The 21,741-nt window shown below is 38.6% G+C and overlaps 1 protein-coding gene across 1 annotated transcript in view; it reads right to left on the bottom strand.

Moving 5' to 3' along the window:
• The window catches only part of TRPM1 (transient receptor potential cation channel subfamily M member 1), a 94,310-nt gene continuing 72,569 nt past the window's right edge, over nucleotides 1-21,741 (bottom strand). Inside the window, exons 15-28 of the mRNA XM_056500248.1 lie at nucleotides 21,370-21,510; nucleotides 20,818-20,847; nucleotides 18,138-18,427; nucleotides 17,371-17,599; nucleotides 15,865-15,987; nucleotides 15,394-15,525; nucleotides 14,723-14,851; nucleotides 14,175-14,426; nucleotides 13,472-13,646; nucleotides 11,587-11,607; nucleotides 9,840-9,984; nucleotides 7,570-7,769; nucleotides 6,314-6,446; nucleotides 1-4,472 (exon numbers count right to left, since the gene is read on the bottom strand). Coding sequence (XP_056356223.1) covers nucleotides 3,212-4,472; nucleotides 6,314-6,446; nucleotides 7,570-7,769; nucleotides 9,840-9,984; nucleotides 11,587-11,607; nucleotides 13,472-13,646; nucleotides 14,175-14,426; nucleotides 14,723-14,851; nucleotides 15,394-15,525; nucleotides 15,865-15,987; nucleotides 17,371-17,599; nucleotides 18,138-18,427; nucleotides 20,818-20,847; nucleotides 21,370-21,510 — 3,261 coding nt within the window. The 3' untranslated portion in view covers nucleotides 1-3,211. The remainder of the gene's footprint in view (nucleotides 4,473-6,313; nucleotides 6,447-7,569; nucleotides 7,770-9,839; nucleotides 9,985-11,586; nucleotides 11,608-13,471; nucleotides 13,647-14,174; nucleotides 14,427-14,722; nucleotides 14,852-15,393; nucleotides 15,526-15,864; nucleotides 15,988-17,370; nucleotides 17,600-18,137; nucleotides 18,428-20,817; nucleotides 20,848-21,369; nucleotides 21,511-21,741) is intronic.

Raw genomic sequence — 21,741 nt, 5'->3', positions numbered from 1 at the left:
GAAGGTTTCAATGGCTACTTTAATGAATTGGTAAATAATATGGAAAATTGACTTTCTTGATTCTCAGGTATCGAACTCCAGCTTCTAAAATGGATAGAGTGACTCTGCAAAAGGAAAGGCTTGTGAGGGCAAAGTTAAGCTAGTCCTTGAATGATGCCATGTAAAAAGGGGTAATTCATAGAATCAGGTGGTAGGGTCATGAACCTGCCTTTGCAAATATGACAATTAGTCACTGTGTTGAAAACATTTGCCTTGAGGGAAAGGGAAATGTCTGTATTGCAAGATACTATAAGGTGAACAAATTTAAATTTACCTCAGAGTAATAGCTCTGCATAGACAGAGCCCTAGAGCACACACCCTTTCAGCTTGACCTGCTTCACTATAGGTCAAGTACATAATAAACCATGGCAGTGGAATTCCCAGTGACATTGCTGTGAAGTCACCACATACTTAGCAGTGAAGGGGGAACATCTTCCTGAAAAGCAGCATTAAACATGCCTCTTCAGAAATGCAAATTCTCTGCCTGCATCCTTTCAGCCAGTATTCAAGCAAGCATGGAGGCAGACATGCAAATGTGTTGGTCATTATTCTGCTTAGTGAGCTCCAAATCTATTATTGGTTTTCTATGTATGTACAAAATCATATTTAAATCTTATTAAAATGGCTTTATGTATAAAATGATTCTGCCAAAGCAGTGTGGTTACTTAAGATGTAGTGGCAGAGAGGTTGTCATTCAGTTCATGCTGTGCGAGAGCACAGAAAATATCCAAACCTCTTAAAATCATCCCTGTATAGAAAATTTTATGGAAAATTACTGGCAAGTGTTAAGAAAGAAACTTTACTTAGAAAATGTTTGGCCCATGCACTGCATAAGAAGAAACAGATTAGTGAAGTGTTTTGACATTATAGAGAAAAAATTGGTATATTGAAGTAATTTGCCATATTTTTCATGTGTTTCTTTATAAATATTTTTACACAAAGGAAGTATATAAATACAAAGGTAAAATATTTTCATTTGAAATCTACATACTATCAAATAAATCTTCGATGTAAATGCTAAAAAATTAAGTGGTCAAAAGCATGATTAACAGACATTTTATAAAGACAATGTAACAAGTGGTATGCAACACACAGTATTCCATTCCACAATGCATACTGCTTGTTTAGCACAGTGCTGCAAAGCTGCATCCCTTTGTGTTTGTTAATGAATCCATTTCTGGTGAATGTGCAGGCAAACAATAAAAAGGCATTGGCAAACAGGAGGCTATTTTAACCACATATACACAATGGCTATGTAGTTGCACAGAATGGTAACACAAGTAAACATGGAAGTGAAACAATTTCAAGTGTCATTCTGTTCTTACAAAATGTCAAGTTCCCTAAAGCTGAAGAAAAGAGAAGCAAAATGTCAACACTGTTCCAACAGCAGTGGAACCAGTAAACATGCTGGTAAGAACCAAGATAGCAAAAATCCAAAAGAAATTGACAACTTTGTGAAATGTCTCAGCACTTTCCATAATCATTCAGTTTGGTAACACTACTGCAGGGTATAAGTATGGATGAAGTATGAAAATATAATGCAAACAATACAAATCAGTTACCATTAATGCATTTGCAGAGTCTTCCATCAATCTCTGCATTTCAAAAAACTGTAAGTATCATTGTTAAGGGGGATACTAAGACCTGCACTGTGGGGCTGATGGTGAGGGAAAAAAGAAATTATATCTTTTCAAGATAGCATATGAATGAGTCCTGATAGGTAATGAGTTAAGAATAAACCTTTGACCAGTATTCTGTGAACAAGTAACATGTCTAACTCATTTTCAAAATTGTCTGCTCACTGGTAAGCATCCCCTGCAAAGAGAGGTGCTGAATATTTGGGAAATCAAAGTTCCTAAAACTTAACAGAGAGGAATGATGCAAATATGACACCTTGCTATTATGAAGAAAATTATCAAAACCTAGTGCTTAGAATGCCACGGCAGAGACAAGTGCTCTGGATACATCTAACTACAGGAGTTGATTTCCACTCTGAGTCCTCAAAACACATTTGCTGTAGAGACTTTCTTCTCCTTTGACATTTGTTTTTGAAATTTACTCAAGAAAATGTACAGAATTTCTATTCCCACCTGGAAAAACCTGTATTTTGTTTACATGAACTCCTAGAAACTGTTCCTTGATCTTCGTGTGTCATAATGAAATTGCAAAATGGAAGGTGAGTTTGTCACTGTAGATTTGCTTCTAGCAAAGATCAGCTGTATTTTGATCTCACCTGATCAGAACACCTTTCCTGTTCTGTTTTGATTTGTTTTCTCTTACAGGCATCTAAGTAAAGCCAGAATCTTATTCTAAGTCTACATGGACTTCTGTTGTAATCCTCCTTTATACAGAGCACTAATGCAGATCTTGGATTTCTATTATTAAAATCTCCATGTACTTGATATTCTTAGAATCTTCCTAAACATTTTGAAACAATTATCACTGTTTTTCAACAGTTTAAGGCTGTCAGCATGCTTTGGGTTGGGGACAGATGTGATCCTGAAAGCAAGATTATGCCACTAAAGTTCAAGGACAGATTAAGGATATGTCTACACGTGGTTTTCCAGGTCAGATTTCTTTAAACACAACTGTATTTTGCCACTCTGGCCTATTTTAGTGGATGAAAACTCCTATGTCGTGCCCTTCTGAAAGAGAAGCTAAGAAGCATGCATGAAATCAGAAGTGAAAGAGGGGACTGCATAATTTTTCTTTGCCTCCAACCATTTTGTTTTGATCTGAAAAACACCATGGCCACAAAGAAACCAGCTGCATATGTAAGGATGGAACTAAGGCTGGTTAAAAATTTGTTCAGTTTGAGAAATCTTCTGATAAAATTATTGCATTATAATATTGCTCTTCCTCTAAGAGCTTTTATAAAGAGCTTGTCAGTAGAAGAGCTTATGCAGGAGGCTGAAATGGAACAAAGGAAGATCTATATAGTCAGTGTCTGTGGACTATACCTAGTTTTTATCTGCCCCTGAGAGAATATCTCCCTTTTGCCCAACCCAGCAAGCATTTATTTAAGAACAGAACATGTATCTATTAAGTTTAAAAGAAAAGAAATACATATATTCAAAATTCTTCTTCAGAATTTAATTTTAAAATTGCTAATTTGTTCAATTAGTCACGCTGCTTTTCTTGACTGTTGGTAAAACAGGGGCCATAAGCCACTTTAACATTCAGTTTCTGTGGATGCATTTTCTTGTCTGGTTTTCTGTTCTGCTGCACTGCCAAATGCTACCACCAAATTAGTTACACTGCTGGCGTGTCCTGGTCTATTTAATTTGTCCTTTACAGACTTGGCTTTCCGGGAATGGCTGTGCAAACTTTTGGAACGTACTGTTGGGAACCCAGAAGTCCTTTCTGGCTTTACTGACAGTAAATTCTCCTTCTCGGCCTTGGCAGTGGCAGGCATAGAGGTGTAAGAGGCACTCAGACCTGCTTCACCAGCATTAGTCTCATCATCTGTGTCCAACTGCTTCTCCTCTGCTTGCCTTTCTGCTTCAGAGATCAGCCCCGGGTACTCTGGAGGCCGCTCTTGAGAAAGCTGCTGCTCAACTTCGTATTTCCACTCTGTGGCCCACTGTTCAATTGTAGAAGGGCACACCTGATCCATAATGCTACTATAGGCCGAGGTCCACTTGTTAACTCCTCCAACCAGCTTTCCACCTTGTGCAAATATAAAGCTCCTTGACTTCATCATAGTGGTTTGACAAGCACTGAAAGTTTCAGGAGGAAAATAGCGCATTGCTTTGGATTTGTCCAAGGGATAAGAGACAGTCGCTTCTAACTTGGTACGTTCTACTTTTAGCTGAGTGTTCTGGAAATCTAGTCCTGCTACTGGCTGACTGTTCATAACAGCGTTCATCTGGCTTACACTTTGAGGAATCATTCCATCAGTACTGAAAACCCCCCACTTTTCACTCCCCAAACTGCCTGAAGCAGAATGGGGTCTGGAAACATTCTGTGCAATTTCTAGTGTAGATTTACTGTGATCTCCTGTAGTGACTGCATTAGCACTCGAGGTATGGAGTCCAGTTTGGTGTTCTGGAACCAGCATCCTTGAGTCTGCTCCATCCTCTTTGGTACCAATAGAGTGGGCTTTTCTACGCATGGCTGGCGACATGGGCGTGCTGCTATCATCAAAGGTCAGCTCGTCGCCGCTGATGTGGTATTTGTACATGCTGCAGCCATCAGAGCTGTTCACACTGCTCTGCCTCAGCAGGTAGGCAGCATCACACTCGGACGAAGCCTGCGAGCGCGGGTACGTCAGCTCGGCTTTGTCGATGCCCGCCAGCTTCTCCAGAGCGTTCACCATGCGGCCAGAGAGCTCCTCCAGCTGAGACAGCCGCAGGTCCACTGTCTGCAGAGAAGCTTTCATAAAGTGCTCTCTCTCATTCACTTCTTCCAGCCTCATAGACATATTTTCAACTCTATGGAGTATAAAAAGAAGCAGAGAACAGAACCTGTAGACTGGTGCAGTAACCCATTATAAGCACCCAGCTCCTGATTTCTTCCTAAGGCAGAATTTTGTGGTGTGTATCGTGCCTCGTTCTTTTTTCCTATGGGTAGCAACAAAAGCACGAGCATTTTCTTGTTATCTATGCTTTCTGTACACTATATTAGAGGGGTATTTGAACTTAGCCCTTATATTCATGGCATGAGTGCCCCTAGGGACAGACTACTAGCTATTAACATTTCTGTGTGCGCCACCCACTGTGTGCTCAGTTGTTCTCTTTCACTGTGGAGCATCAAATTAATTACATGAAAAGTACTTTCTAATGACGTGGTCACACGATAACTCAAAATAGCATCAAAGAATGTTGTAAAGCAGGTTCTGCAGCTGTATGAGAGAGAAACATACACTGGTGTTGATGGGACTGCTTTAGCTCTTGAAATACCTTTCTATTTTGTATCAGCTGAAGGGAGTGAAACTATTATTTAGTTCAATTAAAATAATACTTTTCCCCATTTGCTTATCATTTATATCATAATGGATGTGATGGTACTAGAAAAATGCATATAAAAGTAATTAATTGGAATGTGGCTTAGAGATCATATACTAGTAAATCTACTGTGGAAATTAAATTAAAGTTTTCTTGCTCCCATACACAAATGATGACGAAGCATCTGGAGCAAGGAGCCATGAGAAATAAACAAATCTGCTTTGAGGCCATAGACCATAGTGAATCAGTGAGGCTTATCAGCCCTGCTTTATTCTCTGCCACAATACCTAGGACAAAATACACAAATAACCAGTGTGATAGAAACTACTCGAATACATGTAGCAAGTTTAATTTACTTCTCTATTCTCACATTTCAAATATAATAATGCAAGATGCTCAGGGCCTCTCTCAAGAGAAAGAAGTTTATCTATTAAAGAATTATATGTCTCACACAGCTAATTAATAAAAAATATAAAAATGACAATACATATAGACAAATATGTATGTGGAGTACTTTATCAGAAGAATACTGTGAGGTAGATTAAGGCAAAAGAGCATTTAAAATACATGTAATTCTCATAACAGGGAGAATTTTTCTTCATTTCAAGGGAGTGAAAAAAGACTCCATCTCTTTATTTACTTAGATTTACTGATAGAATAGGCAGAGCCTTTGGGAACAGTCCTGCCAAAAGACCTGGTAAAAAATGGTATTTCCATTAGCAGTGTGTGCTTACACAGCAAGGTGCAAACATTACCTAGTCCTCAGAAGAAGCATAATGATTTACATGTGAATATTCCCCATCTTTTAAGTGGGGAAGTTCATACTGAAAAGCTAAATGCCTTGTTCAAAGCCTGCAAGAGAATCTGTAACAGAGATTAAAATTCAGCAGTTGTGAGTGCCAGACCCTAATGTAAACCACAGGTCCAAGGGAAGAACCCTTAGTGCTTTTGTCATTAGCTCCCATGTTTCCTCCATGAATGGAGGAAATTCAACAAGCAGCAATTTTCTGAAATGGACAAAAAACCATAACTGTGATCCTCAGATGGATGAGAGGTATGAAATTCATCATAAGCAAAGATGTTCTCATAACAAAGCTACCCAAACCAGGAGATTTAGTGACACAACTGAAGGAATAACTAGAAGTTTGCTCTTTTGAGAGATACATCTGCTCAGATAGTTATTTGGGATTCAGCTCAGCTTCTGAGTTGGTTGTGGTTTTCCTCAAGATCAAAATCTATTGTATTTTTACACAACCATGGATATAAAGAAGGCATTAAAAAGACTGATCCTGACAAATGGTGTGGATGGTTTTTGTTTCAATAGGTACCTTTCAGAGGTGACTCTGATGCGTTCATCATTGGATGATTGCTGCTCATCCTCTTTCTCCTGGAAGTATTCTTCTACACACTGCTCTTCAAACTCATAGAGCTTTTTTAGCTCTTCATCACTCAGAAATAACTCTGTGAAAAAGAGAAAAACAAAAGAGGAGTTTCATTTTTCCGAACTTCTGGCAGACAATTTAAATCCAAATTAGTGGTTTATTTTGGGCATGGACATACTGCAAATTCTACTTCTGCACTAAATGAACAGATGATTTTTTTTTAAAATAAGCAATGGGCACTTATCTAAGGATGGGCAGAATTGTGAAGGCAATGGAATGCATTATGACCATCACCTGCTTCCATGGCCATCCACAGGGCCCTCGATGTTCTGAATGACTTTGGCACTGTATAACAGCTGTGCATTGAATAAACTGACCAGATTTTACAACATAAAGACTTGGGCAATCTCTGCCAGTTTGACTGTTCCTTCATTCAAGTGTTATTCTTAACAGGATGCCAGTTATAGACAACAGATAAACTTAACAGATTGTTCACAGATATTCTTTGGATGAGATGTTAAGGAATTTCTAATCACATAAGAAAAATCCAAGGGGAATAAAAACTTTTGGAGACAATTCATCCTTTATCTGGATTTGTCTCTGCATTTGGAAGGAGCGTTACATTTCCTTTTTTTCCTTTTTCTTTTTCCTGTTGTGCAAAAATATTTTCTGTAAAATTAGAAATAGAGGGATGTTGTGAGCCTCTGATTATTTTCATGAGGATATAATAAAAATATTAATTAACAGTTACAAAGCATGTTAAGAGAAGAATTCTCACAGTTTCCCTGTGAAATGACAGACAAACCTCTAAATGATAGTGGGGATACTTGCAATCACAGATTGCTCACAATCACAGAGCTGACACTATAGCTGACATTTGAAAATGTGATCCCTTCTGAAATTCCTATTTGCCCCTCCCAACATATGGGCTTCACCACGACTTGGTAAAACCTGAATTGAGTAGATACCATCTCACTGTTTTAAGAAAGCATATTAAAGGAAGTCTTTATTAGCATCAGGAAGTTGCAAATTTTTAGGCACCCACAGAGCCCAAGAGCTGCTAACTTGATACAAATACTGGCCCATATTGTCTTTGCAAATACATTTGATGGTGAAGGTGAACAAAACAGTTCAGTGTTTTAGAAGCTGCTGCTTTCAGCTAATATGGTGCAAAGAGCTCAATTTAGAGATTTCCTGCATACTCAGTCCCCTGTCACGCTCGTCCTGGTCTCCATCATTCTTCTTGCAGCGGCAGCAGATCCGTTTGATGATTATGTAGATGTGGCTGAAGATAATCATTGGTGGTGGCAGGACAGGTCTGTCATGGAATGTCATGATCAGCTGGTATCTCTGGAACTTCCAGACTTGGTTGGATATTGATTTTACCTCAAAGAAGGTATTGCTGAAAGTAAACACAGGTGCTGTTTCTATGAGGTTCCTCATTATCATTGAGCAAGTACCATGTTGAAAAAAGCAACAGCTAGATAACCTCATGGAGCCACATGATTTGCTGGTGCTACTGAAATAAGGATTAAATTGAACTCATGATTTCACTACACCTTTTGAAGGTAGCAAACAGAAGGTGCTCTGCATCCCTCAGGCACCACTCAGAACAGTCCTCTCAGACCATTTGCTCCTACTGCACAAATCCCTTAGTGCCAGTGAAAAGAAACTCACACAATTTATGCATCACATAATTGGTGTTTTGGGGCTTAGTTATAAACTATTTCTTTTAACACATGCCAGTATTTGATGCTACACAAAGTATTAAATCCATGGAAAGTATTTTGTATGCTAAACTCAGAAGCTTCACATAGTCTGCCTTTAATATGCTAATCAGCCTGACCTACATAGAAGACTTCTCAAGTTTTCACAGAATGTCCTAAATTCAAACTTTACTCCCTCAAACTTCTGACTTGAAAACATAGTGCATATTCTTGTAAAGGAATTTTTTTCTTGGAAGCTTCATCATTTTTACAGCAAAGTAAAGGTGTGTTATAAAGATGTTTAATTTTGGAATTCAGTTGATCTGAAGTGACAGTAGTCAACCCAGAGATAACAATAGTCACAGTTATAAAATACCAGCTAAGAGAAAGAAGACTTGATAGTCTGTCTTAGAAAAGGCTTTTCAAGCTATTTTAAAGTATCTTCAGACAGTTCACTCCACCTCTATGATGGTAATGATACTGGAACTTCCTTTTTGTATTTTCTGTCCTTTTATTTCCTAACTTGATGGGGTTTAGAATGTCTACATTCATAAAAACAGTTTAAACACCTCTTAAGAAACCAAAGAATTCCTGTATACACATAGCTTTTGCTTTCTTTAGGTTAAGTATACATGAGACTGTGATAATGACAAATAACAACCTGCCTTCATTCCATGTCTCCTTTACAGCAGGAATTCCCCAGCTAGATCTCGGCCCTGTGCAAGCAGGCTGGGATGGCAGGAGTTAACAGCATGACCTACTTCCAAAACTGCTGATTCCTGGGTCCTTCAGCCAATAATAGCTACCATTGTAAGATTCTTCCCCTTCTCCCCAGCTATGTGACTGGCATTTGAGTACTTTACATTCATGACCTTTTAAGCTACATGCATCAAATGAAAGACAGGCTTTGTGAGCTGCAGATTTCTGGGCACATGAAGTACTGTTTTTGTGTTTGTGACACAAGCTACAACACCAACAAGCCCTCCAACACTACATGCTAGAAGGCAACAAAAGTGGATCACCTGCTTTTCTCAGGTGCCTCTGTTCAGAAAGTATTGCTAGCAAGTAATTAGTGTCTTTTTGTTAACCCCTACATCATGAGAGGAAAAGCATGCAACCTAAGTGCAGGTAGGAAGAACAAGCAGCAGAAATTTATTTAGTTTTACTCCAGATAAGTCCAAATATGGATATGTGCATACTGCACACTGCTTGCATTGGCCACAGACCTTGGCAACACACAGCCATCCTTCCTGTTTGTTCAAGGCAATACAGACTATTTTTTTGGGTCACAAAAGGACTCTGCAAGGCCCTATTTTCTTTTTCTAAATGGAAAACAAAACAAGACAAAAAAAATCCAGATGATGTAGTGGAAATGCCTTGGGCTTTTGATGTTCAGGGTTTTGTTCTGCTGCTCTCCTGCAGAGCTGTCACTGCCAGTGGCTGCCTGGGTTCCTGCCAGGTGTGTGCCAGGTTTCATGGATTGTATTTCTCTCCTTTCCAGAGCAAGCTTGAGGCCTGTCACTATCCATTACAAGAGGTAGTGAAGCACTTCCATTGGAAGCAGCCAGGTTCTCTCACATGCATTGCTGTAATCACTGGCACATTCAAAGCCACCTGTCCTCACTCCTCTCCCCATTGCCAGTGTTTGCCAGTCACATCCATGGACTAATGAGATTCTGAGAATGCAAACCCTTGCAGAATCAGCTGATGGGCTCAAACACAAACTCTATCTCGACAATAAGACAAAGATGCACGATTTTACGTACTTGAAGACAGCAATCAGCAGGTTTACCAACAGGATATTTGCTACCAAAAGGTAACAGGCCATAATAGCAGGAGTGAGCCAGGCTCCTGGAATGCAGGGAGGGAGACGTTTACCATCATCATCATAAAGATTGTCCCCACAAGGAGCTGAAGGAAAAACGGGAAAAGTATTTTTCACAAATTGCCTGATACTTAAAAATACTATTCACATTTATGTAATGATAATGCATGCATAAACACTGCCAAGTTTTGTCAGTTTATTTCCAGAAACAAGTATGTAAAATTTCTACTTCAAATTCTGCTTCTAACATTTCCCATATTAGTGAACAGAGAGGCAACTCCTTTCTGTAGTGTGCCTTTCTATTCACATTCCCATGGACTTTCTTTTTCTCACAGTAATAGAGACCAGATCTTAATGTGTATACATACATATTAACAGTGGTATTACAAACAAATTATTAAACCTAGCTTGTGAGCATACCTTGCCAAAGAGATAAAAGCATTGCCTTAGTGGGACCAGATTACTGAGCATAAATTCAACATTTATGGGGGCCCAGTGTATTGAAGAGGCCTTTAATGGCCCTGACCAGCTTCACTGGAGATTTACACCTATGCCCCCTCTGCACACCTGTCCCTGCCTGAGCTGTGTCTCACTCTTGCCTCCAGGATGGACCTTGGACCAGTGTTAGTGCCCTGGATGGACCCTTTCTGTCTTTGGCCCTGTCTCTTTTTGTTCTTACTGGATTCTCTAGATGGATCCCAGGCTACTACTTGACTTGTCTGGGGCTGTTAATGTTACCAGCAGGTTAATGCTACCTAAAAGATCAAATTCTAAAATGAAAATTATATAGTAACACCAAAATAAGACTACTGAGAAAAGGACAAAAATTGAGAATATTGATCAAACCAATATAAAATAATTGTCTGAAGTAATTCTAAGATTACATAGGTTGTCTTGGGTAAGAGCTCTATTGGAGTTGGGTAAATGCAGCAAGTTTATTCTGTCTCTTAAGTGCAGTGCAAACATATCTGATTTCAAACACAAGGCTAACTTTTGGAGCTATTTAGTAGCAGATAAAGTTTTTGTCAGCCACAGATTCTTTAGCTGTAATCTAAGCAAAGGAGAAGTCTGACAGTTCATAGCAGATTTAGTTTATGTGAATAGAAATCCCAGTATTTTTAAACATTTTGCAAAAAATCCCAGTGCTTCAACGTCACTTGAAAAATACTTCAAAAATTTTGAAAATAAACTAAGCTTGTTTAGTGATGTCTCAAAGAGCTATTTGAACTGTAATTAATACCAATTTACTTGCTTTTCAAACATCAGACCTACATTTTTTCCTGGTTTTCCTAAGAAAAGTATAGCAGGAAAGTTAAACGAATCCTAATTTTATTCAAATGGACCAATGAAAATACTGCCAAAACCACAGTAATATTGTGTCTAGGTAAGCAAACGGAATTAGCTATTCAATGTCACTTATGCATCATAATTTTAGAAAAACCCAATTATTTTACTGTTGGTGTACTAGAAACAAGTCTTAGCAACAAGTTTAACTCTGTTAAAACTTTGATCTGCATTTTGTATTAGAACATTTTTCCTCTGCTTATTTTCAAATGAAACTATTACTAGAAAAACATTCACACCTGAATATTGGATGAGTGCTGTAATTAAAAGGAGTAACTAGTCAAGAAGAAGATAAATGAACATATTCAGCTAAATGAGACAATCATCTCTCCACTGAGACTTACGATTGATTTCCATGGCATAGACTGAACACAATTCCAAAGGAACAGAATGGAGAAGGAGGCAGGGAGAGAAAAAAGAAAACAATAGAACAGTAAAGAAACAGAACCCAAAAAAAGAGGATTGGAAATACAGTTCTGCTGCCAAGAAAAGATAAGCAACTCAAATGTCAGAACAGTAGAGACATACGCTGAGAAAAAATGTCTTTGTTAAAAATGCATTGCATTCTGCAATTTCCTTTTCATGCTGTTTCCCCCAAATGTTACATATGGCAGCAAATTAATGATAATAATATATCACAAAATGCTTCTGGCAGATGATCATTTAAATATACATGATATTTCTGGCAAGTAAACAAAACTGGCTGTCAACATGAAGCAACTCAAAATTATCACACAAAAATCATCCTTTTAGCTATTATGGAAACATTTTTCTCCTTTTTTTTTTTTTTTTTTTTTGTCCTTCCCTTCCCCTACCTTCCCTTCCTTTTTTTTTCTTTTTTTTTTTTTTTAAACCACCCTGCCATTGACTCTGTCAGCTGTTTCTTTTGAATAGCTATGTTTATATTATTAGGCATGCTATTGTACACTGTAATAATGGTATCATTATCACTGTAATAATCAGTATCATTAATGCCCATTTTGACTACCAGTCTGGATACTTGCTTGCCAATTCCTAAATGCTAGTAAGTCACAGTATTGAAAGAAATCCAACCAGGCTTCTCTATTGTTTAAGAACATGATGCTGTTGAGTATAAGATGCTGATAACTTCTTGCTTGTGCACTTTATGTCAGGTCTCTGGTTGGAGACAGACACATGACCCAATTACACTGAGGGATCTTGTGACAAACAGAGTGGTTTATTGTTCCTCACCTCCTTTTAGAGTGGCTTCAAAACTCCTGTGCTTGAGTACATGACTGGTTAAGATCTCTGTACTGCCCAGCTCCCTGGCCAATAATATGTCTGCAATGGATGGAATTGGATTGGCAAAAGGTTTCCTTCCTGGGTTTGAATCCAACCTATCATTGCTTTACCTGGGGACTTATTTGCTTCTATAATAAGCTGGGCCAGCCAGATTGGGTTTTCTGTTATGGCCAGATATATTTGTCCAGCCACAGTCCAGCTGGAACATCAGTTTGTATTATTTCAGATAAAGTGCAAACTTTATGATACACACTAGAGGAGGCCAGCTGCACATTAGACAGTCATACAAATTTCATATATTAACACAAAATTAGCAGTAACAGGACAGCTTACATCTCCTTTAAAATACTGACACCTATTTTGTTAAAGTGTGCAGGTTTTCTGTAAGAAAGGCTATTTCCATATCCCAAGCTAATCAAGTGGGGTTTGCTTTTTTGGTTTTGTTTTCCAGCAGGTGTAGAAAAGGACAACATGAGTGATTCATTAAATGGAAATGTTTCTGAAAGTAGACAGATGTATGACTGGGAGTAAAAATGTATGAGCTCATTGCTTGCAAGCTGGAGATGAAAGGATATGTGGATTTTAACCTCTTGCTCAAGGGATTTATTTCTTTTCTTCTCTTGGAAGTGACTCTTAGTAAACCTTTGAATGAAAAGAACATTTCAGAATGGTATCTGTTGATCCCTGCAGGTAAACAGAACGCTTTATACTGCCATACTCTTGGACAAGAGAATATTCCAGACTGGATCACTTTCTGTGTTACATGAATTTGAATATAAACCAAGAGAGCAGACATGCAAGTGGGGAACAGAACAGTGTTCAGTCTCAGGTCTGCCAATAGAAAACAACAACAATTTAATAATAAAGCAAAAACACTACTTCCAAATTAAAAGCAGTCTTTAATTTGGATCTGATCATCTGCCTCAGAAACAGGAAACAGACTCTTACTATGAATTCTACTCTTACGGTCTATCTGGTCAGCGAACACCTCTCCATAGATCATCCAGTAGGGCATGTAGAAGATGTTGCGAGCCAGTCTCCAGGAGGGCTCCTCGTCCGGGTGCAGGATCGCCTGGCGAGCGACCCCAAAGCTCATCAGAACCACAAGCATGATGACCACAAAGTACAGCATGTCAATCATCTGCAGGGAGAGACCACAGAGAGGCTCTCAGCAGCAGGACTGTCTGCCAGCATGCACTACAGCAAACAAGAAAATAGCAAGGAAATCTCCTTGAAATCGTTCTTTAAGTACTACTCAGGTATTAAGCATACATACAAATGCAGAGAAAGCAGTTACTTAAAGGATACCAGATTATATTTAAAAATACTTAAAAGGCTAAAATCTTTGCTATCCCTGTTCTCCTTTGCATCAAATGAACTATGCTGTGCTTGCAGCACAGACCTCCCCTGTGGCTGCAAGGAGATGATATAATCATTGCTGTACCATCTCCTGTGCACAGCTGATGGTTTTCTGGATGATCCTGGTGTACTTGCAATCTGTTATTGCATGAGTATAACATCTTGTGTGTGAGCACGTGAAATTCACGTGGCAGCTTTTCACAGGCTGTATTCAGTGCTACTCAACAGAAAACCTCTTTTTAAAGCAGAATGGAATCTGGTTTCCCATGGAATTCTTAAAGAGATAATTTAAAGCAATTTAGGCACTAACCATCTTTCCAATCATCATGACGTAAGGTCCCAGATATTTGTTCACACCAAAGATATCCAGCACCCTGATGTACCAGAAAATGATATCTACACAGTAAATCACTCTTCCATAGCCCATGTAAGGCTGGTTCTGCAGGCGAAGAATTGCTCCTATGATGAATACTGAAATAGCCACCAGGTCAGTGATATTCCAGTATTCCTGGAGCCAAACTTTGATTTTTTGGCTCAGCTTTCCAGGCTCTGACATCAGAATCTGAAATAAAAACAAACAAACAATTAGAAAAAACTACAAGTTATATTTTTGAAGTAATGGTCATGAAAAAAGACCAATCTTGTAATATTCAACAGGTGCCTGAGGCTTCCTGCACTGTCAGCAAAATCTGTTTCAAGCAATAATATTTTTAGTTATTAATATATTTTAGAATATGAAACTCTTTTCTCTCCTGTATGGCCTCTCAACCCACTCTGTGCACAAGTCCATGCCACTATAATCTCTAAAAGTAAGCTTCATTCTAAGGATTATGGGATGTTGGTATGGTCAGACTGTACCTCTCTGACTTTCTCCAAAGCCAGTGTCACAATGTAGGAGATGACAATCCATTCCTGGACCGATGGCCACCGTTCCATCCGCACCAAGATGATGTAATTAAATAACATCAAGTAACCAAGGTATGATATCTGCCAAAAAAGAGGAAAACCCTTTATGGATTCTAGAGGATGTATCCTAGGATCCTTCCAAATTAGGAAGTATTCAGTTACTTGAGATTACTTACATACACACACACAAAAACCCACAGTCTCCCATCTAGGCTGCACCCACCTGAGCACAGGACAAATGGCAATGATACTATGGGGTTACTTCTTGGGTCCTAAGGGACATTTCAATGCAGAACAGAAGCCAGGTCCTTTAGAAACCAAGAGAATCCAGCCTAGTTTGGATTGAGTTTGGATAATGGATCTTGCACTTAGTTTGGTACATTCCACCCAGAGCCTCCTTCACAGCATGTAGGAGCTTTAGAGGCTGACAATGTAAGCTTCAGTTATTCATTCTGTCCCATGGTCTGTGCATTTTCCTCTGAATAAAGGAAGTGCTTTACCAACTTTCACAAAAGCTGGTAAAATATTTATTTATTACATGGTTATTGCTTTTACATTGGAGTCCTTTCAGTTTCACAGGCATGAGAAAAACAAACACTATCAGTTTAATCATCATGACTTACTGTGTAGAACCAAAATTTGACAATAGGTGCATTGTAGAATTCGTAGATCTTTGTTCCAATTGGAAGGCTCTGTTGTTTTTTCTTTCCATTCTCTTCATCCCCTTTTCGAGAGCCTGCATCTGCATTTGCATCCTGGAAGACCAAAGTTGTCAGATTTCATCAATACATAGCAGTAAAAATAGCAGTTCCCCTCAAACACAGCCCCAGCCAACTGTTAACTGTGCAGGGGTTCCCCTGAGCAACAGACATTTTTAAAAAAGTAAATAAATAGAATTCTGTAAATCTGTGGAACTACACAGACACTTCCAGTGCCCTGGGAATCCAGTCTGTACACTCCCATAATTCTTCACTGATTTTATCCCCCAGAGGCAGTTGAGATTTTAACCTGAGAGAGCCACAGCATAATCAGAAAAGTCAGAAAAATGAGCATTCCTGAGATATTAGAACTTTCTAATAATCTCCATTACTGACCACATTTTCCTCCTCTTTTTCTTTGCCTTCCTCATTTTCTTTTGATGTCTGGTAGGAGTAGTCATCATAACTCCTATACTCGAGGAAAAGGATGGTGGGAGGGAAGAGAATTCCCATTATAACCTGTAAACAGGAAAGAATTCAACTCAATATTTGTTTATATTATATTTTCTTTATATAGTATTCAAGATATTCTGCCATCCTCAAGCCTGTAGAATGAGTAAGAACTTAAGAAGCATTGGCAATAAATATGGCACTCTGGAAAGCTTGCCATCTCTACAAATACCCTGCAATTAAGAAATTGTGCTCCAAAATTAGTATGCAGAGAAATGTCATGGAATGGACACAGTGGTGGTTAGAAGAGGCCCTCAGGTTTGTTACTGGAGTTTGTAGTTATTTCAGTCACATACTATAATTAGTTTTGATAGTTTAAAAAAAACTATGAAAGGTAAAAGAATCTTTGCAGATAGCCCTGGGAAAATTGTCTTACTGTATGAGATTGATTAGATACAGAAACACAATCCAAAGTACAGAAAAGGAGCAGAGAAAAGAAGGCAGGTAATGAACCTAGAACAAACATCAGGAGGTTGATTAATTCTTTGGAGGAAAAAAAGGAAAATAATAGACAGATGTGGGAAGTACCATGATGCAATTTGAAAGGCAGGACAGTTTCCTGAAGATTTTAAACAGATTTAAGAGGTAGATATGAGAGAGTGGAAATAAACTGAGAATGGCAGAGACAGTGTCACGTGTATGTCAGCAAACTTGGGAATCTGACCTGGGAAAACAGATACAGCTCTTTGTCAGTAAGGGGGATTTAAGGAAATAAGGATGGGCCTCCATATGGGTGAGAGCAACTGCATAACTCAGCAAAAAAAGGATTACATTCACATGAAAACACACAAGCAAACACTGCTCTGCTTTCTTAGCATTGACTCACTCATGTTTCCTCTTCTGTGAGAGCCCTCTCACATTACTCAGTTTTTTATGTGAATCAGAAAATTAGGAAATACTAAAATCAGTAAGAGAGACTGCATCATCAAATCACAAAAGCAGGAAATAAAAATCACATGGTTTCACACTATGCAATTGCACAGATTTCATTCTTTTCTACACTGAGCCTCAACTGGTACAACATTAAGCAATATAAGATGCATGTGTCCATTTATGGTTTATCTTATCTCTATTCTCATTGCATGGACTCCTAAAGGAGATACTTTTGCTTGTCTCCAACTAATTTTTAATAGAAGGAGTATATTCTTAATCAACAAATCTCCTGCTTTATTGGAAGCCACAACTTCTCTCTCAGATTCTAATCATATTAAGTGTTTTATGGAATTCTATTTTCCTTTGTCATGGCATAATATTCCTTAGATATCCTGAAACTGGAAACAAAAGAAATTAGCTTTAAAACAGATACATTCCTAAATCTCTAAGTAATATGCCAACATTATGTATAACAGAGTGCTCCATGCAACTTTTCTTGGAAAAGAAGAGCAGGAATACCTTCAGGCCGGGGTTTTTCCGCATGCGCAGCCGCCCCATCCACATGTCTGTTAGGAGCATCTGGCTGCAGGTGTGAGCAATGAAGTCCCTGTGCTTGGCTGCCACTGCCAGCTTCAGGCAGGTAGAATTACTCCAGTTTTTCAGTTCATATGTCAGCAGTTTCATGGCAATCTGCTCATCATGTTTATAGGATTGATCCAAGAGTTCAACAGCCAGCTGGCCAAAATCTCTGGAAGACACAAGATAAAATCAGTGGAGTTTGACTTAGAAATCAATCTGCTTTGGGGTTTTAGCTCTGTTCACTGCGCATCATATTTCTCAACACACAGGTATAGTGACAAGAATAACTAATCTCAAGCTTGATTTGGAACAGTCTATGAAAGTTCCAAACAAACTGTTAGTGAACAGAGGGGCTTTGCTTAGACCAATAACATCTTAAAGGCAGTTTAGATATATCATCAGATACTCCTTAATTTATGGGAGTAAATTCTGAAAATAACTTTGTGAAATAAAATTAGCTAGTTTTACAGAGAGGAGCTGAAGAAAGGACGCATTCTGTCAGAAAAAATGCAAGTCTTCTCCTTGTTGTGTTGCCTTGAGATACTGAGACCATGTTTAGCTTTTGCCTTTGCTTTGCATTTTTGATAAACTGGCTCCAAATGCTATTCTGTGAAACTACATTTAGAAATGAATTGTACTGAACTACAAGTAAAGCTCTCAGCGAGCTTATGGCAAGTGGATATAAAAACTGCTCTGCATCTACTAACTTTGAGTTGTTGTCCAGATCCTGAGAGATGTCATCCACCAGCTCACTCTCTGAAGACTCATGGGCCATAGACTTGTAGAGTTTACAAGCCACCAGTGCCTTGGCCATGGATTCCTCTCCTCGTTGCCAAAGGAACAGGGCCATCTTCTGCCGTTTCATGAGCACAGCCCACACCATCAGCTCATGGAAGGGGTACTGAAAGCGGCTGACTTCTGGGTCATCCACATCAATATCAATCTCTTCCTCCTTCTTTTTCTTTTTCTTCTTCCCTTTGGTGGGAGGTTCGTCATCCTGGGAAGAAAAATTGCTCCCATCATTTTCTAACAGCTCACCTGCCAACAGCACCATGCATGGAACAAGTACTGAGAGAACACATTAATACTCAGAGTTCCAATTTGGTTTTGCTGTTTGCTACCATGAATGCAATAGGACAGAGCATGCACTGGGCAAGCACACACAGATTTTATCCAGGGTGCTGCTTCTTGTACACACAATTACAAGTCACCCATCCTGGAACTGAAGGCATAACTTCACACTGCATTGTACAGAGATCTCTACTTCTTGTGGAACTGCACAGGCTGCTCTGCAACAAATTAATATTTAATGAATTCCTCTGCAGTGTCAGTGGGACTGTAACAAGGCTGAATTCCCTACAGATAGGCTCCAATTCTGTGTGTCTGTGTCTATCCCTGCAGAGCAGAACTGTACATCTTCCAGGTACCAGAGCACTTTCCCAACTGATGTGCAGGCCATGGCAACATGCAAAAGGCAGACAGGCACACAGCACCCTTAAGAACAGCAAGATACCAAAGGGAGTCTTCACCTTGGAATAAGCAATCTCCTCTTATGTATGCAGTGCACATGGAAGGTATTAAGTATCCCATTTCTTAAGGGGATGGGGAGGATAGGCCATTACTACAGGAACCAACATGGAAGTAACTGAAGGGAAGTAGTGAATGAAGCAGGATCCTGAAGGGAGAAAAGCCATGGTTGGGAAAATTAGGGTTTAAAAAATGTAGGAAGAACATTGCATATATAAGTGTAGGCAGAGTTCATCATCATTGTATACCTGGAGTCCAGTCTCAGAAGTGGATTGTAAAACAAATTGCTATTCTATAGAGTCAATTCTCACTCAAGCAAGCTCATCATAATGCACTATTTTTCAGCAAAATATGAATTTAAATCCAAATTCAGAATTCAGCCTCCCACACCATTTCCAAAGATGACTCTTTAGCTCAGCAATTGATCATGTACTTCTTCAGCAGGTGTAAGAACTGCAAGTGGTGACCTTTGTCTTCTAGGAAAATTCAGGGGTCATCAATTGCACAAAGTATTTAGCATCTCTAAAGCACAGGCCACAAAATCCCAAGTGGAGGACAAAAAATTAGGTCCTCTACACTCTAGGAAAATAAAATAAAAACAAAACCCCATGTAAGATAGAAAGTGCTGATGAGTCTAAACTTCCTGTTTTAGAGCTGCTAACTCTGGAAATTAAAAAACCCAACCACACAGAGTCACAGCAATTTACTTATTACTTCAGCAAAAGAAATGTAAATGTTCCTTTAACTTTTTATTTCTCTTGGAAGAAGGAGAGGGCTCAACCTGCAGTCAAGGGGAAAGAACACTTCAGTTCATGCCATATAAAACGTTTCTCACTGAAAGAAATAGGAAGATCAAAATGTGTTTTTGGAGAAGCACTGTGATCAATGCTGATCAAAAAGGGTTGCACACCTCTGAGGGGCTGAGCTTTTGGCCTTGATCCAGTAGAAAATAGGAAGCTGATGAGAGATTAAACACAACCTCTTTCAGAGGCTCTCTCCAGATTTTCTCTGTTGAGAAAAGGGCTCCTTATCTGCCTGGAGAAACAGAGGCATTTGTGTGGGGGGTATGGTTCACATCACCTACAGCACAAGCCAAATGAACACCTACTGTGCTTGAGCACTGTCACAGCATTAATAAAACCCCACTTGCCAGAGAAATGCACCTGCCTCTGGATGTCATTGCTTTCCTGGTCTAGAGTGGTTTTTTTTTTTGTTTTGTTTTGTTTTTTTTTTCTTTCCCCAGAAACAAAAGTAACTACCTCCAAAACAGAGTGAGTTTTTAAGTAATCATCCCAGATTAGTTTCTGCTCAATTACACATTTCTGCAGACACGAAAGCAATTGAGGTACAGGCTGGACCCAAAATTCTGGATCAGCATCACTGTTTACAAAACATGGTGCCATGATGTTTTATAGTGGAGGACAGCATCTGACCACCTTGGTTTTCACTTAAGTTAAATGCTTTCTCTGTGGTAAAATGTCATTAAGCACAGAAACTGCTATTTCATGGTTAAAGGAGATTTTGCCATAAATAGCACTGCTGGATTATATTATCTTTTCAATATCATTAATGTATACACAAGAATAATTAAATCTACAAGATGTTCCACCATGAAGCATGTTATTACATAATAGTAATAAAAACTGCCTGAAGACCACTAAGGAGAGCTTTAGGCAGTTCAAAATATGCAACTCTTCAAAAAATCTGGTCAGAAGTAATTAATACGTTTGCAAAATGGAATATCCTGTCTAGTTGAAATTTTCTGTAAATCACTGTAATAATGAAAAAACTAAGAGCAAGAACAGAACTGTACCAATAAATGCTTTGATAAAGCCAGTATTTTAAATAAATCTAACTTACCTCCATCCCCAGCAGTTTAAGAGCTTTTGGCTGAATATTGAAAAATGGAAAAGAAAATCAGTTAGATGGGAGGAAAATTTGAAAGAGCAAACAATACCAAGCAAACCCATTTTTATTTACAAATGTACAGCATTTATTATGAAGCTTACTGTTACAAATGATTGTACAAATAATGCTGCTATTAGTTACTCTTCATTTACACTGCATTTGCAGGAATTCAATGGGTTAGGAAATATCTATCCTGCACTCAAAGGAAAGATTTTAATTCAAACTGAAGAATTAAATAGTTAGGAATACTTGGATTGCAAACTGCTGGAATAGGAGGAAATTCACCTCCAGATCAATGTATTCACCACCACTCATGTCCTCACATCCTTTAACACAAATGTCTCACAACTTTCTTACATAACTTCACTCCTGTACTTTCAACTTCTATCTTGCAACTTCACTTTAGGATTTAATATGCAGTGTTCCACAAAAACAAAGGAACAGAATGTTACTTATTTTTTAGCATCAGCACAATGGCCACATCCAGAATGAACTCATTCTTACCCTCTTTGGTCCAAATAAATTATTATAAAGAGTCCGGAAACTTTTCCGAGTATAGTTGCAGCGATAGGCTCCACCCATGAGATACTCCAGGACAAGACCAATATCTATTAGGCTGATATGATAATCTGGTGGAAGATTTCCCTACAAAAAAAACCCCCACAACTTAATAAGGATTTAGGATAAGAAAACATGACACAGATGAAGTTGCCTGGCTAGACATAGGTCACAATTAAATTGGCACATGGGAATTATTTACAGCCACTGGGTTCAGTCTTTGAACATTTGTATGAAATTAGCTGATTCACATAATGAAAATTTTTGGGGTCATTGCTTTTTTGTTTTGTTGTTAACAGAATTCACATTTCTGAACAA

The sequence above is a fragment of the Oenanthe melanoleuca genome, chromosome 10, assembly GCF_029582105.1.
Source record: "Oenanthe melanoleuca isolate GR-GAL-2019-014 chromosome 10, OMel1.0, whole genome shotgun sequence".
In the NCBI taxonomy this organism is placed as follows: domain Eukaryota; kingdom Metazoa; phylum Chordata; class Aves; order Passeriformes; family Muscicapidae; genus Oenanthe; species Oenanthe melanoleuca.
The sequence above is the reverse complement of the archived record's forward strand: the minus strand, read 5'-3'. Positions and strand labels throughout refer to the sequence as shown.